Here is a 20,322-nt window from a genome sequence, read left to right as displayed (position 1 = left end):
AATAAAATATGATGTTTCCTATCATAATAAAATGCTTTAACATTTTTCAAATTTTATTTGAATTATTACGAATTATTTTTTAAAAAGTTAATTTTTAATATTAAAAATTCAGGAAAATAGAAACTCTAGAACTTTAAAATTTTCTAGTATTCGACAATATGTTTTTCATATTCAGAAAATTTTTAGAGTGAAAAATATTTTTAAGATTGATTTTCATAGAATTTATTATTCTAATGAAATAAATCAATTCTGTTTGTTAAACTAATTTTTTTCTATGAAAATATTTCTACTGATAAAATTTATTCTAATTTTCAGATTTTTTTGAGATAGATAACAAATTTTTATATTATTTTTGTCGAAACAGAAGATTAATTAGTAAAGATAGAATATTTTTAAAAATTATTTCTAAAACATGTTAGCTTACTAATAATTCTTGTTAAGTACCCCTAGAAAAATATTTTAAATTTTTTAACTGTTTATTTTATTTTTTTCAATTTTTTTTAATGTGATCATATGGGAAAAAGTAGGTACAAGTTAATAGGAAGTAAGAATTTTATTACTTAATTCATTACGAATTTTATTGCTTAATTCATTATAATATTTGATTCTAATTGCAACTCTTTACATAACTTATGTTATTGTATTTTTAGCCGTAACTTGAACTTGAGGTGATGCATATCACAAAAGGAAAAATTATAAGTACCCCGCGATAGTTTTGATGTGGTCGACCAAGTTAAATTAGGTCATGTGTGTATTTGATTTTTGTGTCTAAGTGTGCAGGAGCTTAAGCATACAAGAAGTTGAGCGGAAGACGTAGCTAGCAAGAAGGATGACATGGGAAAGGAGCCGACGGACTCGGTGCATCTGAGGGACGAGGTGCTGCGAAAGAGTACGCCGGTGGACGAGAAGGACGTGCGCGACATTCGAGGGACGAGAAGCCGGGGAGGAAGTCTGCTCGATAAAAAAGCCGGAGTTGAATTCAGGTAAGCTCAATTCTGAATGACCAGAGTATCACCCAAACGAGCGGAGCGAAAAATGATTAACAAGAGAAGTTAACCATTTTTCGGATGAACAATGCTGAAGGCGCCTTTAATGACTTGGAAGGTGCCTTCGCAAGGCGCCTTCTAACCCTTGAAGGTGTCTTTCTTAGCCATTAAGACGAAGATAAAATTTTATCCTCGGTAATAAAACTTAATCGATTGAAGGCACCTTAAATTCTCTTGAAAGCGCCTTTCACCTTCAGATAAAATTTTTCAAGAGCTAAATTTGGCGTAAACTAATTGGGCTGAAATCTAAGAATCTCAAAGTGATATCATGAGTCCTATTTACCTATGTAGCAAAGTTCGTGACAATCCATGATAATCAACCCTGAGCATCTTCAGTGCAAAGAGTTGTAGTAGAGATTAAAAATATCACTCATCTCTCCACTATTAAAAATTCTCCAAATAAATTTTTTTATGAGGTCCATTTGATATATATATATATTTGCAGCCGAATCACGATCACGATCCGATCGTAAATGATTACGATCCCTTCCTGGATTTATCTCCCCATCATGTTATAGTTTTTGTTCGTAGCAGGTTGTCGGAGGCCGCCCGAAGGACACCTTCGCTTGGTGCCCAATAATCTGACCACTTATCCACCACCGGAGGACTTCGGGCAGCCTCCGGCCACCCGCTTCGAACAAAAACTATAATCTGATAGGGATGGTGAACCCTAAAAGGGATTGCAACCATTTACGATCGAATCACAATTATGATCCAGTTGTAAATGGGAGTGACACATCTCCTGAACTATAAAAAAATGGTCCAGAAGATCTGTGATGCTTTTTAGGAGGAATCTCGTTCTATTAGACACATTATCCACGATGAGCCCAAGACACAATCCTTGAAATTCATACCATTCGTCAGCACGATTCATAAATGGGCTGATTGGATTCAATCAGAGAGCCCAGCCCATTTAAGCACCGCCATTCTCATCTCCCTTCCCTACAAATAAAAAAAATTCCTTAATCCGATCGACTTATTTACAACTTTGCCCCATCCCATCCGCGGCATCTTTCGCCGCCTTCTTCTCCCTCTCCTCCCTCTCTCTGCTCTACAGATCTTCTGCCAACTCTCCTCTTGCTCTCTTCCCATGGCAGACAGCGAGTCGGCAACGACAAAGGCGGAGCCGAAGCTGTCCTGGGCGGACGTGGAGTCCGACGAGGAAAAGGAAGCGTCGGCGCTCTCGTCAGAGGCTGCCGTTCCCTCGGAGTTGAACAAGATCGAATCCCTCTCCATCGCCGATGTGAAGGATGGTGAAAACCAGGCAGCGGACGTACCTGATGCCAGTCGCCTGCTGGAGGACCCTGACGAATCCGATATCAAAGCCGTAAATATTCCTTTCCTTTTCTTGCTCTTGCTGGGCTTTTGCCTGATGTTAGGGTTCTAACTTTTGACTAGTTCTGACTTCTAGGGATTTAGTATTTTGATGTTTGGATACTCTGAATGACTGCATCGATCATCTGAATAGGTTACATCTGGCGATACTGTTTATACGTCCGCTGTGGCGTTTGAAGACTTGAATTTGTCAAATGAACTGATCAACGGGTTATATGTGGAAATGGGTTTTAGCAGGCCCAGCAAGATTCAGGCTATTACTCTGCCTATGATTCTTACACCTCCGTATAAAGATTTGGTAGCTCAAGCTCATAATGGATCGGGTAAAACAACTTGTTTTGTGTTGGGGATGTTGAGCCGAGTTGATCCAAGCAAGAAGGTGCCCCAAGCCATCTGCGTTTGTCCTACTAGGGAGCTTGCTCAGCAGGTTTCCTGTTCATTTTGATGTTTTTTTTAATCATGCCTTTAGCATTTCGTATAGAGATTCCTAACTGTATAGCGGAATGATACAGAATCATGCTGTCCTCATGAAGATGGGGAAGTATACTGGCATAACTGCAATGTGCGCAATACCAACCGATTCTTCTAGTTATATTCCTATAAATAAACGACCTCCGGTGACTGACCAAGTCGTGATTGGCACTCCGGGGACCATCAAGAAGTGGACAACAGCAAAAAAGTTGAGCACAAGGGATATTAAAATACTTGTCTTTGATGAGGCAGATCACATGCTAGCTGAGGTAGGGATTGGATAACTTCTTTGTGATCTTAAGTTACAATAATGTCATGCCTTTGCTCAAAAGTTTTACTCTCTCATTATTTATTTTCATTGATTAACACATTTTTGGTTAGTTTTTTTTTTCTTTCTGATAATACTAATATCATCATTATCAAGTGTGTGTGTTATAACTAATTGAAGTTAGTTACATAAATCTCCATCTCCATGGAGCTCTATGTAAGGATATATTACTAGTAATATTTAAATTGATTAGATGATATTCTTTTGTATTATGTTGACTAATGTTGTATTTTGGTCTCTCTTCACCCCTCACACCTGCCACTCTCTGATAGATTTGACACTTCTAATTATGAAATCTTTTTTTCACCTTAGACGTGTTCATATCATCTCAAAAGTTACACAATTCTTTACTTGTGGAAGAACTAATAGAACACTTTTAACTGTTTCTATGATGGACCTATGAGATATATCCTGAATGGGATAACATGTATTTAATGGAATGATCCTTTGGTGTATGCAAGTGTATATAGTTAGAGTGTCTTTCCAACTTAAGCTTTGATGGGTTGTCTAGGAAGATAGGAGTGTGAGGGAGAGGGAGAGGGAGAGGGAGAGGGAGAAGGAAAAGGTTACAAATTGCACATGAAGTAATCACAGATCACTTGTATGCATTAATTATGTGTCGCTTTCCTCCCCTTCCCTTCCCCCCTCTCCTAGTTATCCATCAAGTAAACCCAGCCTATAGATGAAGCTCTCTGATGATACTTTTACTTCCATGGGAGATGTGATTTCTAATTTCCAACTGGAGCATCTTTATGCCCCCTGTCACAAAGAGTCTTGCAAAACATCCCTTGATTCTAACCATGGTTTTCACTTAGTAGGCGTACCATCTGCATATATATGCTTTTGGCATGCATCAAATTTCCAAGTTTTGCACAAAAAAAATGTAGAAGCACGGTTTTGCACCATTATCACTAGTTGTTCAATCAACATGGTTTGGTTTTATTTTGCTAAGGCGAATTAACTATGAATTCATTGATGTTTGAGTTGATTATTATAGTAGTATGAAGACATACATTCTTTTGAGAGGTATACAAGAAATAAAAAGGAATTCCAGAATTCCACAGCCACCTTGGTGATGGTGTGCAAGTGTTACCTAAAGTATTGATCTATTTAACTTGCAACTGATTATTTCTTTTTTCAATATCTCATTTATCAATCTTCATGATGATATCTTCGAAGACTTTTTGATTACTTTGGTTTCCGTAGATGTCTGTGCTGTCTTGTAATGTGGACAAGCCAAAAGCTTACGCTGAGACTTTTTTATTTTTATTTTTTGCTATAATTGGTCATTTTTCCTGTTCTATTGATCTTCGTTCTCTATTTTGTTTCTGAGTGCAGGATGGCTTTAGGGATGATTCTGAAAGACTTAGGAAAGAGATTCAAAGGAGTAGTGGTGGTTGCCAGGTTTGGCTTCTGTTGTACATTCACCAATAGTTCTGCTAGGGTTTATTTTAACTCCTATAATACATAAATTTTTTGAAAAGAAAAATCCAAAATTTATAAGGTGTTCAACTGTGTGTCTGACACAATCCAAACATTCTTCTCTATAATAATTTCCACCTGCATTTGACTTCATTTTGTGTTTTACCTTACCCATAGCTAATCAAATGGTTGGAATCAGTCTGCTTAGTTGAATAATAACATATTACTGGGTGTCAGTATCTCTTCCCATATTGAATGTTAAAATAAACACTTAGCTATATAAATAAATGGATTTGAAATATTATTTTCTTTCACCTATCTTAACTTGATATTAGTGTTATGTTCATCTTATTTGTCCTCCTTGATATTCATTTTTTTTTTACCATCATGTTCTATGTGCTAGCAGCATCGTGCATTAACAAGGTCTTTCCCATTCAATCCTTTCAGAACTATTACTCACTTTGTTTTAGATTGCACTATCCAGGATGATTCACAGTAATTAGGCACATTATCTATTACATTATTCGGTTATCACTCAGTCCAAGATACATATCGCTTTGGCCCAATGCTAACATTAAACCACCACCCCTTTCTTCTCTTTGGCTAGCAATATTCTCCTCCATTGACATCCATCAACACCATTATTGTCTTTCTGTTATAGAACCAAAGTCCACTAATTAAGACGGACAAAACCATATTAGAGGCCACTATACATCTTCCTCAGTGTCATCTTTCCTTTTGACCCTTTGTCTTTTTTTTTTTGTTCTTTATCTTTTATGTGAACCATTTATTTCCCTTTTTTAAGGCTATAATAGCTAATCAAAACTAATTAATGATCACAATTGTGATCTTGTTGTGGTTGTTGGAGGGCATCAATGTCGATTGCGTCTCTAGGATGCTCAATGGTCTGGGCTACTTGGGAATGCTTGGTAAGTGGCGAGTGACAATGGGAACAACTAATGACCAAGGCAAAGTGGTGGTCAAAGACAAGGGTTTGATAACAGAAGGCACACTCATGTGTGCTTGTGAGTAGAGAGGACTTCAGTGATACACTTTGCTCATGCAGGTAGGTAAGTGCGACAGGTGGTGAGGAGGCGAGGAGGTGAAGCAACAATACTCAATCAGTAGCGGGTTGCAAATGATTAAAAGGATGATTGTCAATTAGCAAAGGTGACTCTGTCAAGGAAAGGGGAGAGGGCAATGACATTGAGTAGGGGGATTGAATAGGGAAGAGACAAACAAGATAAACTAGTTTTGTAGGCCTTTTCTTGCATCATCTTTGGTGAGGCATTACATATTGATGTTGACAGTAGTCATTGCAGGGGTTGGTCAGTGTGGAGAAACAAACACCGTGAAATAAATTCCTTCTAGAATTGGTTGGGTGACTCCAAGGCACAACAGGATGGGGGGAGCTTCTTATGCTACTATACCTCATTGTTTTTTAGCAACAACAAAACAGCCAAACCATAATTTTTCACTACTGACCTCTATAATATAAGTCTATATTGATAGTAATATTTAGAACCGAGTCACTATTTTAATTGTGTCCAGTGGAGACTCCTTTATCCTCTCTTTGTCTCTCATACCTTCAAACGTAACTGATTCAATTTACCTAATTTCTTGTGTGGATACGTTTATACCGTTTTAATCTATTTTCTTTCATTTTATTATTCATGTGAGCTACATTTAGTTGATTTACAGCAGTAATATTTTTGTTTATCTTTTCTTGTATTCCTATACATTCATCTTAACACTCCCACATTTGCTATAACATTATTTATGTGTTTGTTTCTTAACTTTACAGCATTATGACCTGTAAATATGGCTAGTTATTCTACAACTACTAAAAATTTTCTTTTAGCTAAGGTGCACAATGATTGCATCACAACTGAATCTTTTCTCTAAGTTAACCATTTTGTAATCCTATTAATGATGTCTTCACCAATCCTTTTTATTGAATAATTTCTCTAATATATCATAACTCTTATTATTTGCAAGGATTTATCCAACTTAACTAGTCGTTAACTATTTCAAACTGCTTTTTTGTATAGTCTATTTTCGTTAACCTTTACTTTGAAAGTTCCCCTCTAGTTTATTTTATCCAGTCTCTCATTAATTGAGACAATACAATAAATAACAGTCACCAGAGAGGCGGATCTTACATCTGACACCTAGTGACCTAGTACTAATGGAAAGGAATAAAAATTTAAAGTTTGACTTTGATGTAAACTCATTGTCAAAAGCAAATCATTTGTTGGATGCCTTGTAAGTGTAACACTAATTATTGATTTTCTCTGTACCAATGTCTTTTGCCACAGAGATATAATGATTAGATAATTTTCCTCAGCCAACCAACCGCAATTGATGTTTAATCTTTCTTCTTCTTCTTTGTTTTTTAAATATTTATGCATTAGTTGACTTATTAAATAACTACATTTATAATTTATCTTCTAGGCATAAAACCACTGAGTTTAGAAAAATCCATTTGACCTCTTATTCTTTATCTGTTCTTCAAAAGTTTCTTTGTGTAACTTATTAATTTAACTCCTTGATAGTTAGAGCATTATATGCTGCCTTTATTCTTATAAAATTGATACTGAAAACCCTTTCTAAACATCTTTCTAAGTTCTAAAATTTTATTATTGAGTTTAGTTAATCAAAGTATGCCTTTAATCAGTAACTCTTTCAAAGCTTAAATGCCTTAAGGATTATTGTTTGAAGTTTCTATAATCCCGTTTGATATGATATTCCAAACAAAAGTATGGTTTGTAATCATGTTTTTTCATCTTGAAAGCTTTCTGTTGTGTAGTTATTAAATATTTAATGAAAATATAGTTTTGATCTTTTCTGCCTTTGCTATTGAGAAGTTTTTTTTGTTATCTGAAAATTTAATATCCCTGTAGCTGATCTGAGTTGTTATGAGTAACATTGTTTGTTGACGAAGATTACTTTTATTACCATCTCCTGGATATTTATTATTCCCTGAATTCTCTACAATTTCTTTGCGTAGTTTTAAATCTATCTCTCCCCATTTTGAATTCCTAGATTGTTATATAGTTTATCTGATTAGGCTCAAAAGTAGTTTATCCCATGCAAAATTTTCTTATTTCTATAATTTTGCAAATCCTTTAAGGATTTGAATAGTATTTCTTTTGCACTTCTTCCCATCACCATCTACACTCCATATGTTATACCTCTTCTTTTACACTTCATAGTTTTTTTGTTTTTTTTTAAGATATTTAATTTTAAATTGATTTATGGTTAATCCGTGTTCACCTATTAAATTTGTGGCATGGCCACAACTGCAAACACTAATGTTATGTTTACTTGTGAGGGTGGATTCAAAAACTGAGGAAAGCTGTTCGTCATTTACTTGACAAAAAAAAGGATGGATTATTAATCCTTTTTGATGTTTTACTTGTAAAACAACGCACAGATGGATTTATAAATCCATCCGCTATCCAATTTATGAACATATTTTTGTCCACCCAAAATCGGATGGAACGCCATTTTCCATCCTTCCTAGTCACTTGTTGTCCTCAACCACACTGCCCTCAACCAATCAGTCCTCCATAGCCACCTCACTCGGCCATGAGCCCGGCAGCAAGCCACGGGCAGCCCATGGCCGCCTTGTGCTCGCCCCAAGCAAACGTGATCGCCGTGAGCAGCAAGCGGCCTTGCAGGGCTGCCTCTCTTCACACTTGCCGCGAACCATGGGAGTGGCCTTGCAAGGCCGTCTTGTGTTTGCGCTCACCGCGAATAGTGGGGGCGGCCTTGCAAGGCCACCTTGTGCTCGCGCTCGCGCTCGCTGACTGCCTTGCTCGTGCTTGTTGGTTGCTACTCGGAAAACCTAGAGGTTCCACTGTACAAAAATTTTGTACAAAGGTCTGAACCTTTTCCTAGCTACCATGTGTTCTTTTAAATTAAATTTTGGATCGCCTGCGGAACTTAACACGTTTGATCCAAAACTTAATCTATTCGTTCTTTTAGGTTTTGACTTGGGTCTCCTGCGGAACTTAACACGTTCGACCCAAATCACCTTAAGTTATTAATTCCATTAAATATTAATTTCCATAATTGGTTCCCAGTACTGACGTGGCGAGGCACATGGCCTTCTTGGATATGGGAGCAACCACCACCGACTAGACAAAACCTTTTATAGAAAGGTAATATTTAATTTCCTAAAATAACTTTAGGTTAACCGAAAAGAACAATCAAATCACAAGGAAAAGAAAAAACAAAAGAACACAACATCGAAAAACATATTCGAAATTCTAGAATCGTAAGCCTCTTGTATTTGGTATTATTTCCATAAATAACTAGCATGATGCGGAAAGGAAAAATTACTAGTTATACCTTCTAAAAAACCTCTTGATCTTCTACCGTATTCCTCTTCTAACCTCGGACATTGTGTGGACAACGATCTTCCGAGATGAGAACCACCAAGCACCTTCTTCTTCCTTACAAGTTTCGGCCACCACAATTCTCCAAGAGAAGTAGAGGTCCGGCCACCACCACCAAGCTCCAAGGGATGCAAGAAACAAAGCCACCTTTCTCTCCTTCTTCTCCTAGCTAGAACCGGCCACCATCAAGAGCTCCAAGAGAGGTTGCCGCCGGCCATAAGAAGAAGAGAAGAGGAAGAAGCTAGGGCCGGCCACCAAGGAGGAAAAGAGAGGAGAAGAATAATAGAGTTGATCACCCATGAAGGCACCTCTACCCCTCTTTTATAATCCTTGGTCTTGGCAAATAAGGAAATTTAATTAAAAACTTCCTTAATTATTTTGTCATGAAAAAGAAAATTTTATTTAATTAAAAATAATTTCCTTTTTACAAATACAATGGTCGGCCACCATTTCCCCAAATCAAGGAAAGTTTTAATTAAAACAAAATTAAAACTTCCTAATTTGTTTCTAGAAATTTATAAAATTTCTCCAATAATTTTATCCCTTCATGATTGGTTAATAAAAAGGAAATTTTATAAATTAAAATTTTCTTTTAAACATGTGGATAAAAAGAAAGTTATCTCTAAAAATTAAAATCTCTTTTAATCTACAAATAAGGAAAGATATCAAATCTTTTCTTAATCTTTTGTAGAAACTTATAAAAGAGAATATTTAATTTTAAACTCTCTTTTAAATCATGAACATGATTAAAAAGGAAATTTTTCTTAAAATTTAAAATCCACCTTTAATCAACAAATAAGGAAAGATTTCAAATTTTAAACTCTCTTTAAACATGTAGATGATTTACAAATAAGGAAAGTTTTACCAAAATTAAAACCATCCTTTTAAACTACAAATAAGGAAAGAGATTAATCTCTTCTCTTAATCTTTCAGAAAGTTATAAAAGGAAATTTTAATTTTTAAACTTTCTTTAAAATCACGATATCCACATAAGAAATAATTTTAATAAAAATCCTTTTAATATTCTAGTGGACCACCCAAGCTTGGGACCCAAGCTTTGGCCTACCACCTCATCCATTGGTCTTGGCCAGCCCTAGCTGGGTTCCAAGCTAGCTTGGCCCGCACTGATGGGTAAGAAGGTGGGTATGCGGTGGGTATAAATCTCTATATACTAGAGGCTACGATAGGACCGAGAGGAGGAATTGGTTTTGGTCTCCGATGAAATTAAGTATCCCGTGTTCGCCCGAACACACAACTTAATTTCATCAATAATAATTCATTCCACTAAAGAACTATTATTGAACTACCGCACCAATCCCAAATTACATTTTGGGCTCCTTCTTATTACGAGTGTGTTAGTCTCCCTGTGTTTAAGATAACAATGTCCACTAATTAAGTAAGTTATCGACAACTCACTTAATTAATATCTAGCTCCAAGAGTAGTACCACTCAACTTCATCGTCATGTTGACTACGTCCATCCGCAGGGTTTAACATGACAATCCTTATGAGCTCCTCTTGAGGACATTCTCAACCTAGATCACTAGGACACAGTTTCCTTCTATAATCAACAACACACACTATAAGTGATATCATTTCTCAACTTATCGGGCTTATTGATTCATCGAACTAAATCTCACCCATTGATAAATTAAAGAAATAAATATCAAATATATGTGCTTGTTATTATATTAGGATTAAGAGCGCACACTTCCATAATAACTGAGGTCTTTGTTTCTTTATAAAGTCAGTATAAAAGAAACGACCTCTAATGGTCCTACTCAATACACTCCAAGTGTACTAGTGTAATTATATAGTTAAGATAAACTAATACATAATTACACTACGACCTTCCAATGGTTTCTTCCTTTCCATTTTAGTCGTGAGCTACTGTTTATAATTTATAAGGAAACCGATAACATGATCTTCTGCGTGTGACACCATACACCATGTTATCTGCAATATAAATTAATTGAACAACTACATTTATCATAAATGTAGACATTTGACCAATGTGATTCTTATTTCTAGATAAATGTTTATACCAAAAGCTAGGCTTTTAGTATACACTCTAACAGTGCTCACGCTCACCGGTCGCCTCGCTCTCGCTGCAATCAGCCGGTAGCCCTGCAGGTCCGGCTCGCACTCGCCAAGGCGCCTCGTATTTTCCGCGAGTAGCGGGTGGCCCTGTAGGGCCGGCTCATGCTTGCTAGGGCCACCTCATGCTCTGCGTCCTTCTCTCTTCCTTCTCGAGGATTCTTTTCCCTTTTTCTTTTCTCTTTCCTTCCCTTCCTGTAAGGATTGTTTTCCTTCTTTACTTTCGTTCCTTTCTCAATCCACGCCTCCGAGTAAACAGAGCAAGACACTTGCTTTGGATTTGCAATAAAGCACTAGGGCCCTCAAATTCCAGTTCCTGTTCATAGGGAGAATGGTTTTCCACTGATTATTTATCAGGCCAAACTCCAAGATGTTCTCTCCTCCTGACAATAGTCAAACAAATGATCTCCATTTCATCCACACAGTAGACATGTTGTTCTGAGGGTGTTCCCAGGTCTTTGGAGGTTTGCTTATTCACATTCATAAACCAAAAGGGATCTGAATTATGACCGTTAACTTTGTCATGATTTGTATTTCGTTCTAATAAGATTGCATACATAATCTATTAATGCCACATGAAGCAGCCACCCGATCACTCAAGAAACATCATCATTGTGAACTCCTGAATGCGAAAAGAGAGCTGACTGAATTGTATAATCCATACACGACCTATGATTTTTCAATGTGTCACCCAAGCATATCACTGATTGTGAGATTTTGTTGAGAAGAAACTTTAAAACAATCAAGCTAGTCAGGAGCCAAGGATGTTGATTGAATCCTTCTCTCCTTTCTAATGGTTAACAGTCAACTTATCCAACTCAGGATAATCTGCAAAAGCTGTTGGTTTGCAGATACCTTGATACCTGATGTGCATGCAAGGTTTAAAATCTCGACCCGTGTCGAGGTTTCGGTCCTAGATCGAAATGATATAGTCCGATATTGTTTTGGTATTTTTTTTATTTATAAATAGTAATTATTAGATAAATATGTTTATTATGTATAATTTAAAAATAAATTGTATATTGATTTTATATAAATTCTTAATTATTTAAAAATTAATATGGTTAGAAAAATAATTAAATATAGTTTTCTTTAAACAAAATTAATCTAGGCAGTAGAGACATTATAAGATAAAAATATATGTTTCATATGTCTAACAAGCAAGAATCCTAAAAGTAAAAAAGCCTAAATATGTTAATATTCATGGACCCAAATTTTAAATTAATTCTAAAATAAAAAAATATTATCTATAATAAGTATATAAATTAACACACATATGTTACTTTATATATAATAATTGTATAAATTAACTATTTATCAATTTAATTAATTATTAATTTAAATAATACATTTTTTAAATAGTAAAAAAATCCAAATATCAATTAAACTGTAAAGCAGTAGCAATAATAAAATAATTTATCAGAATATACATCTAATTATTATAATTTTTTAAGAATTTTTAAAAAAAATTTAAGATTTTTTAAATGAAATTTAAAGCAATACAAAATAATAATAAAAAAATCTGTTTATTATAATTTTTTAAAGAATTTTTAAATGAAATTTAAAACAATACAAATAATAAAAAAAATAGATTATATATCTGATTTATTAAAAAAATTAGAATTTTTAAATAAAATTTAAAACAGTAAAAAAAAATTCAGAATATTAATTAATAAAAAGAATTATTTTTTTAAAAAATAAATATATATTTTTATATATTTTATTGGATAATTTAATTAGGCTTTATAAAAGTCTCTTTGAAATATCACAGATGGGAATTGTTTAAATTAAATAAATCAAAAATTTTAATTTATCTCGCTCCGCCATAGGCATTGCGGGAGGCATCCCACGATGCCTCCGGTGGCTTCCAGTGCCTCTGGTGGGGCAGACGGTGGCATCTAACCGCGCCGGAGGCATCCCGCGATGCCTCTGGCGGCGCTTACGACGCGATGGAGTCCAAGACGACATGTTGAAGCCACGTCGAAGCGTAGGCGTCTGGGACGCCTCCGGCCATTTGTGAAGAAATCATACTTGTCCGAAGAGTGGTTGCCGCTCGTGCTACTGCCTTGCCACTGCTTGTCGACACCTCCCTTGCTTCATATAGGTTTTTTTTTAAAAAATTAATCTGTCGTGCGACGGGTGCTCATTTCCGTCCGTCGCGCATGACGCGCGAAATTATCTCGTGCCGAGTGTCGATTTCGCTCCCGTCACAGAACGGTAAAATTAGTCCGTGCCGAGCAGCATGGAATGAGATTTTAAACGGTGGATGTATATTTATTCCTGTTTTCCCTAGTAAACCTTGTTTACGATATTCTTTTGCTTATGTGACATTCATCCTTTTAATTTTCCTAGATTTTCCATCATGCTGGTAAGATGCTGAATTTTGGCATTTTAAACTTCTAGTCGATCAGTAAAATCAAAAGTTTGCAGATCTTTATCAACTAGTGAGTGCTCAAGTCATTTTTCAAAAGATGGCATGATCATAAACTAGGATGAACGAAAAGGAGCTGATTAACTAATTCATATATTAGTTACTAATGTAATGGTATACATTGTGATTTATGTGTCAAATTCTGTTTAATCATTGTGAATGCACTTTCACAAACTGCTCTGAGCAAAGAAACTTGGGCAGTTGTTTCATTTGGTGTATAATTCCATGCGCATTAGTCAGTTCCCATAAGAAGAGGCTGTCATCCTTGAGATACTGATCTATTTGTTTATATAAAGTAGAAACAGGTTTTTCTTTTCATTTCTCAATACTTTTTAGTAATTTTTTTCCTGTTATTGGAGAAGATAAAAAATTACATTTTATTATACAATGATGTTAAATTCTTGACCAAATTTTTTATTTTTCTTACAATTTATTTATTTTTCTAGAAAATGAAAACTAGAAATAGAAAATAGTTTCCTCAGATCAAACACAACTCATTTATTGTTATATTATCTTGTTTCATGAAAGTATTTTGACGGGTGAATCTTGATAGCGTTTTTCTTGCTTGCTTTATGTCTTAGGTACTTCTTTTTTCTGCTACCTTCAATGAAAATGTGAAGGCGTTTGTCTCAAGAGTAATTTCCGATGGAAATCAAATATTTGTGAAGAAAGAGGAACTTACCTTGGAAAAAGTAAAACAGTATAAGGTCCTTTGTCCAAATGAAAATGCTAAGATAGAAGTAATAAAAAACAAGATTTTTGAATTTGGGCAAAAGGTGGGGCAGACAATTATATTTGTACGCACGAGACATAGTGCTTCAATGTTGCATCGATCACTGTCTCAAGAGGGTTATGAGTGCACATCAGTTCAAGGTGCTCTCAGCCAAGAAGACAGGGACAAAATTATAAAAGAATTCAAAGATGGATTAACCAAAGTCCTCATAACCACTGATCTGTTGGCTCGTGGTTTTGATCAAAGACAGGTATTAACTTCATGTATGAAGTAGTTTTTCACTGTATATTTCTCATGCTTTTCCTCTTATTGAAGGTTAATTTGGTTATCAACTACGATCTACCTGTAAAGCACACCAATCCTTCTGAGCCAGATTGCGAACTATACCTCCATAGAGTTGGAAGAACCGGTCGATTTGGTAGCAAAGGTAAGTCTTGTCTTTTCTTTGAATAACATTTCCACTCTAGAATAATACATACAATTTCTTTTTTCAGATTCTGAATTTTCTGATTCGCTTGATTAGTTCATAATGGATTTATTTGTTTCTTTGGCCATTATAGCAGGTGACAGTAATTACATATAGTGGACTTTCTAGTGGTCTAATTATATAGTCTACTATTTTATTAAAGGATTCTATTAAGAACCAGTTTTTCCTTGATTTGCTGTCAAACACAAGTTGGGAAATTGTACATGGATGACTACAACAGTTTGTTAATATGAAGTTAATGAGGGTTTTGCCCATGCTATACCACAATCACATTTTGTTTCTTGAAACTTCTTCACTACCTTGCACTTATTTGCTATCTAGAAAAAAAGGAGTGACCTATTGGTTGTTAGTTGTGTATTACTTTTGCTAAACCTGCTCGGTGTCTACTGCAATTCTACTTATTTGGCCCTGTTTACACTGAGGTTGTGTTATTTGTTGTGTTAAAGAAACTTCTGCTGATGTGATGTGTTATTTTGTTCATTCCCAATTTATAGATATTTTTTTTCTTTTTTGGAATAGGTGCTGTCTTCAATTTCCTATGCACTGATAGGGACAAGTTAGTCATGGAGAAAATTCAGCAGCACTTTCAACATCCTATCCCTGAGGTATGTCATATATTCTAAATTTTCATGCAGTATTTTCTCAAACAATTTCTCAAGATAAAGCACTCGCTCATATCACAGATTTCGGATTGGAGGAGTGAAGAAGCTTTCGAGTCAGCTCTAAAGGATGCTGGTTTGCTATGAAAACTGGTTCCCTTCTTTTGTTTCAGGACAAGGAATCTGTGGCCTTTGTTTCCTGTGCTCGATGAATCTTATGCTTGGGTTTAGTATAGCACGAGAGTTTGCACTTGTTTATCTGTTTAACAGCCGTGGTGAATAATGACCTCCTTCGCTATGATATAGCAATCCTTGTACTTTGTGTACATCCGTATATGTTTATTTGTATGCATCGACCTTAACCTCAACGTTTGCTTCAATTATAGGTGTGATTGTCCGATTAGTATAGTCAAAATCTAGTGGGGATAAAAACTATCAACTTAAATATTCTTTGGATGCATCCTTGTTTATTTAGAGCAGTTTTTCTCAAACTTCTGCAGAATGCTTCCATTGCTTTCGATAATCCTTTTATAACGTTTTTGGTGGCTTTTAGTGTATTTGGCGAACCCCATTCGAAGTTACTCTGCCCTTCTAAATCATCGCTAGTGCTTCTCATTTTGTAAAGGCTTTAAAGAATAGTTAGTTGTTCGCAAGTTCTTATATAAAGTGATTACTAGGTTTGGTATATGGTTTGGGGTTTTGAAGAGATAAGTATGGTGAGCCAATATTAATTAAATTAATTTATATTTTAGATAAAAAAAGAGTAAATCTGCATTGATAAGCTTGACATATGACATCTTTTTTCTTTATGCTCGACGCCGGAGCAGTCAATGGGGACCTGCTCGCAGACTCTAAATCCCGCCGCCGTCGTAGATGCTGCTTACTCTGCTGCGTCGCCATGCTCCTCGTCGTCGCTATCCTCATGACCGTACTGGCCCTCATTGTCTTAAAGGTCAAGGACCCTAATCCTGAACCGCTTCACCCTGGAGTTCTTTGTCGGGACCGCCAGTGACGCCCAACTCCCTGCAGTCGGTGTCGCTCAGCTTGACGCTGGGGGTAGCCGCCTCCCTCGAGAACCCCAACTACGCTAGCGCCAAATTCAACGCTGCCACCATCGGGCTCCGCTACTGCGGCCGGGAGGTGGGCGTCGCATACGGGCCGCCGGGCTCGGTCGGCACCCGCAGCACCCTGGACTTCAACTTGACGCTGGATGTGATGTTCGACCGCATGCCCGGATCAGAGGCAGATCTGCTCGCCGACGTGATAGCGGGAAGCATTGTGCTGACGACGGTGACGGTCGTAGGGGTGAGGGTGAAGGTGGGATTCATCAACCAACATGTGGACGCCATGGTGAGCTGCAACGTCACCCTTTCCTTCGCCGTGACCACCCTTTCCGTCGCTGGCCAAACCTATGACAGTAGGATTTGGTAGGAACACTTGAACACGTATGATCTTGTCCGGAATCTAAGTTAGACGGAGACCGGCGAAAATAGTGTTGATGTTGAAGGAGAGGCGACTTTGGCGCACCCTATGTACGCACGTCCCGAAAACTAACCCCCACGTGGAACTCCAAGACTTATAGTACGAGGATAGGTAGTATCTGAACTCTGCACACACTCAGACAAGCAACCGGAGTGTTAGTGACCAGAAATTAAGGAAAAAGTCCCCGGCGCGGGCCCTCCGACACTCAAGTCAAGTCCTTTTTCCTCGGAAAAATAGTGTACGATGAAAAAAGAACTGTTGAAGACGAGTGCGTATGTGAGCGTAGCTGGCTAAGGAAGAGGACCTCCCTTTTTATATGACGCTGTATACCTTCAGAACTTGTCTGTTGTCAAAGAATGTCAGGTGTCAGGGCCTGTCGGGTGAGAGAAGCTATACGGTGGCCTCCTATTGGTGGAAGGAAGGTTCCATTCACAGGTGATAGTAGACCGCTGGAATATTCTCTCACGTATGACAGTTATTCTCTGACAAGAGGTTATGATTCTCTGACATTGTTGTTGCTTAACACTTTCCGTCTCGCCCGGATTTAGGTATAGACAGCTCAGGATACCGCTCAGATGTACCACCAGGCTTGAGCCTTGATGAGGAGGATGAGCTATGGCCAATCGACTAGGTTTTATTTGAGACTATGACGAGGGACCTATTTTTCACGTCTTGATTGTTGAAGAGCTGGCTGGGAGTTGTCTTAATGAAAGTACCAGACCTATCTATACAGCCTGAGCTGAGGAAGTTCGATCAGTCGGGGGCAGGTCAGGAACTAGTCCAAGCTCCAACTTATATCTTAGATATGGGGACCTGCCCTGACTGTGATTGATCAGGAATTATGTGCTGATGACGTGAGACGGTCTACTTCGTCCTTCTTCTAATCTGTCATGTCCCATTGACTTTTGACTACCACGTCTCTTTGACTATTTACTGTCACGTCTCCTTAACTATTAATTATCTGATCTTATCGGACCCCACCTTTATGCACCGTATCAACATACTACCACTACTGTAACTTGGCTTTAATTATTGGATAATCACATCCCTCCTACCTACTCCATGTATAGATTCACTTGCCATTTATAAAAACTGAACAAGAAGAAAAGTAGAGGAGGAGAAAATGGTTTCTTATTGTTACTTTTGTAGTTAGAATAAACATACTACATGGTGGGTAGATAAAAGAGTTCTATGGTTGTAATATGTTAGCCGAATATTGGCTTTATGGGTGTGCTACACTAGTAAAACACTCAAAGAAGTAACTAAAAGGATTAGAATTCAAATCTCACTGGAGATAAATATATCGAGGTGCACGTCTAAGTGTGCGTAAGCTTGCTTCGAATTTACTCATAGACGAATAAGGAGGAAAACCGTCTACTAATTATAAAAAAAAAATGTTAGCAGAATAAGCTTTTACAAGAGTTTACAGTACACAACCTCATAAATATCATAAAAAGAAAAGCAAAAATCAATTTTATTGGATTTTTTATTTATTATCAAAAGATAATTGAATTTTGCGTCCGTCTTTTTTTTTTTCCCTACACTACTGTTAGGTTTTTGACGTTATTGTAATAGCTACAAGGTGATATCTGCTACAAACATGAATATTTTAATTCTGATCAATATAAATAAATTATGCTACAGTTACTATAATTCATACCTTCTATGATATTTACCAATAGATATAAATGCCCTGTTAGATGTCTGATCGTCTTATGCAAAGAGCCGTGCTAGGATAAAAAAGCATCTCATAATTTACTTGTATCTAGTAAGAAGTTGGTGATACTCACCACCTGAGGGATGAGTGTTATGACCTTTTACTCCAATAGCTGCAATAATATAAATACATCAACTCTTATTAAAATTATGTTGTAACAGTTAAGTTCATAGCTCTTACAATATGAGCAATTCATCTTTGATCAACACTTATCAATATTATATTATAGCATAACTTCAACTATAATTAATACTAATAATATATTATAACAACTTGACACCGGATAGGATAGCGATTATCATACGGACTGACAAGAAAAAGAAAATTGAGGAGAGGACAAGAAGAGAAATCTCAAAAAAAGAAACTTTTTTATTGAAACTTGAGGATTGATCCCTCAACATTTAAACATGATTCTTATATAGACTACAAGACTCAAATAAGGAAAAAAAATTACAATTAACATATCTTAATTCCAATCTTATAAAGAAAGGAAATAGATTTTTATTCGAAAATAAAAATAATTAATTTAACGATCTTAACTCAAATCAAGATGCGGATCAAGATAAATTCTCTCTAAAAATATCAGAAATAAGAAAATTATCCTAAATACTTAAAAAATAAAAATGACCAAAAATAACAAAAAGGTTCTACAAAGGATTTAAACGGTGAAATTTGGGGCTAAAATTTTGAGGCTTACGGTTTCACCAGTAACAAGCGTAGGTTTTAAAATTCTGCACATGTGACGACAGACGGAGACTAATTCTGAGTCTCGAGTCAAAAATTATGTCCGTTTGAAATTTGAAGACTCATATTGGGCTTTAATACGGGTTGGGCCTACATCAGTCTCCCCGGCTTGTAAAGGACTCACCCTCGAGTTCAGATTAATTTCTTTAGTATCCATCGAATAAGGAGTTAAGTGTTTCATATTAAAGACATCAGAAGTCTTCAGATGACTAGGAAAGTGTGATTCGAGCCAATGTGGAGGAGCACCGAGAAGCAACCATGACAAGATTTTTACAATGTTTGAATTCAGAAATTACAAATGTAGTGGAGTTGCAACATTATATGGAGTTGGAAGATATGGTGCATATGCCCATGAAAGTTGAAAGGCAACTCAAAAGGAAGGATTCAATCAAGCATGGTCAAAATTCATTCACTTGGAAATCTAGTTGGAACAAAAGAGATGATAGATTTGCATCAAAGAGTAAGATCGAGTTTTTGAAGAATAAAGATGTTGGTTCTCCATTGGTCAAAGGTAAAGAACTCATCTAATCTTCAAGAAATAGAGATATTAAATTCTTTAAATGTTTGGGAAGAGGACATATTGCTTCACAATGTCCAAACAAAAGAATTATTCTTTTGAAAGAAAATGGTGATATTGGAACTGAGAGTGAATCCGAAGATGATAATGTCGTGCCACCATTGATGGAAAGTGATGTAGAAGAGTATCCCATCGAAGGTGAAGCCCTTGTCACTAGGCGTACTCTAAATGTGCAAGTGAAGAAAGAAGATGAAGAACAACGAGAAAATATATTTCATACCCGTTGTCACATCAAAGACAAGGTATGTAGTATGATTATAGATGGGGAAATTGCAAATGTAGTGGAGTTGATCTTCTGCAATATCTCGCATGGTCCGATTTTTCGATCATTTTGCTTAATTATATTCTCCAATAAGAAAACGATCATGAGTCAATACGGCCCAAACAAAATCTCCAATTTCAAAAAGTACTTGTTGACGATGACAATTGACCCGAGCCTTATACTTAGTAT

General features: G+C 36.3%; 2 protein-coding genes across 2 annotated transcripts; both read left to right on the top strand.

Moving 5' to 3' along the window:
• Positions 1 to 2,012: 2,012 nt before the first annotated feature.
• Positions 2,013 to 15,719, top strand: LOC122023760 (DEAD-box ATP-dependent RNA helicase 38-like). The gene is made up of 8 exons (XM_042582055.1): positions 2,013 to 2,373; positions 2,515 to 2,808; positions 2,894 to 3,121; positions 4,519 to 4,584; positions 14,114 to 14,515; positions 14,581 to 14,692; positions 15,272 to 15,357; positions 15,436 to 15,719. Exons 1-8 carry the CDS (start codon positions 2,137 to 2,139, stop codon positions 15,496 to 15,498), a joined length of 1,488 nt encoding a protein of 495 aa, XP_042437989.1. The 5' UTR covers positions 2,013 to 2,136; the 3' UTR covers positions 15,499 to 15,719.
• Positions 15,720 to 16,141: 422 nt separating this feature from the next.
• LOC122023334 lies at positions 16,142 to 16,782 on the top strand. The gene is made up of 2 exons (XM_042581387.1): positions 16,142 to 16,339; positions 16,381 to 16,782. Exons 1-2 carry the CDS (start codon positions 16,142 to 16,144, stop codon positions 16,780 to 16,782), a joined length of 600 nt encoding a protein of 199 aa, XP_042437321.1.
• Positions 16,783 to 20,322: the final 3,540 nt, after the last annotated feature.

The sequence above is a fragment of the Zingiber officinale genome, chromosome 9B (assembly GCF_018446385.1).
Source record: "Zingiber officinale cultivar Zhangliang chromosome 9B, Zo_v1.1, whole genome shotgun sequence".
NCBI lineage: Eukaryota > Viridiplantae > Streptophyta > Magnoliopsida > Zingiberales > Zingiberaceae > Zingiber > Zingiber officinale.
The sequence above is the reverse complement of the archived record's forward strand: the minus strand, read 5'-3'. Positions and strand labels throughout refer to the sequence as shown.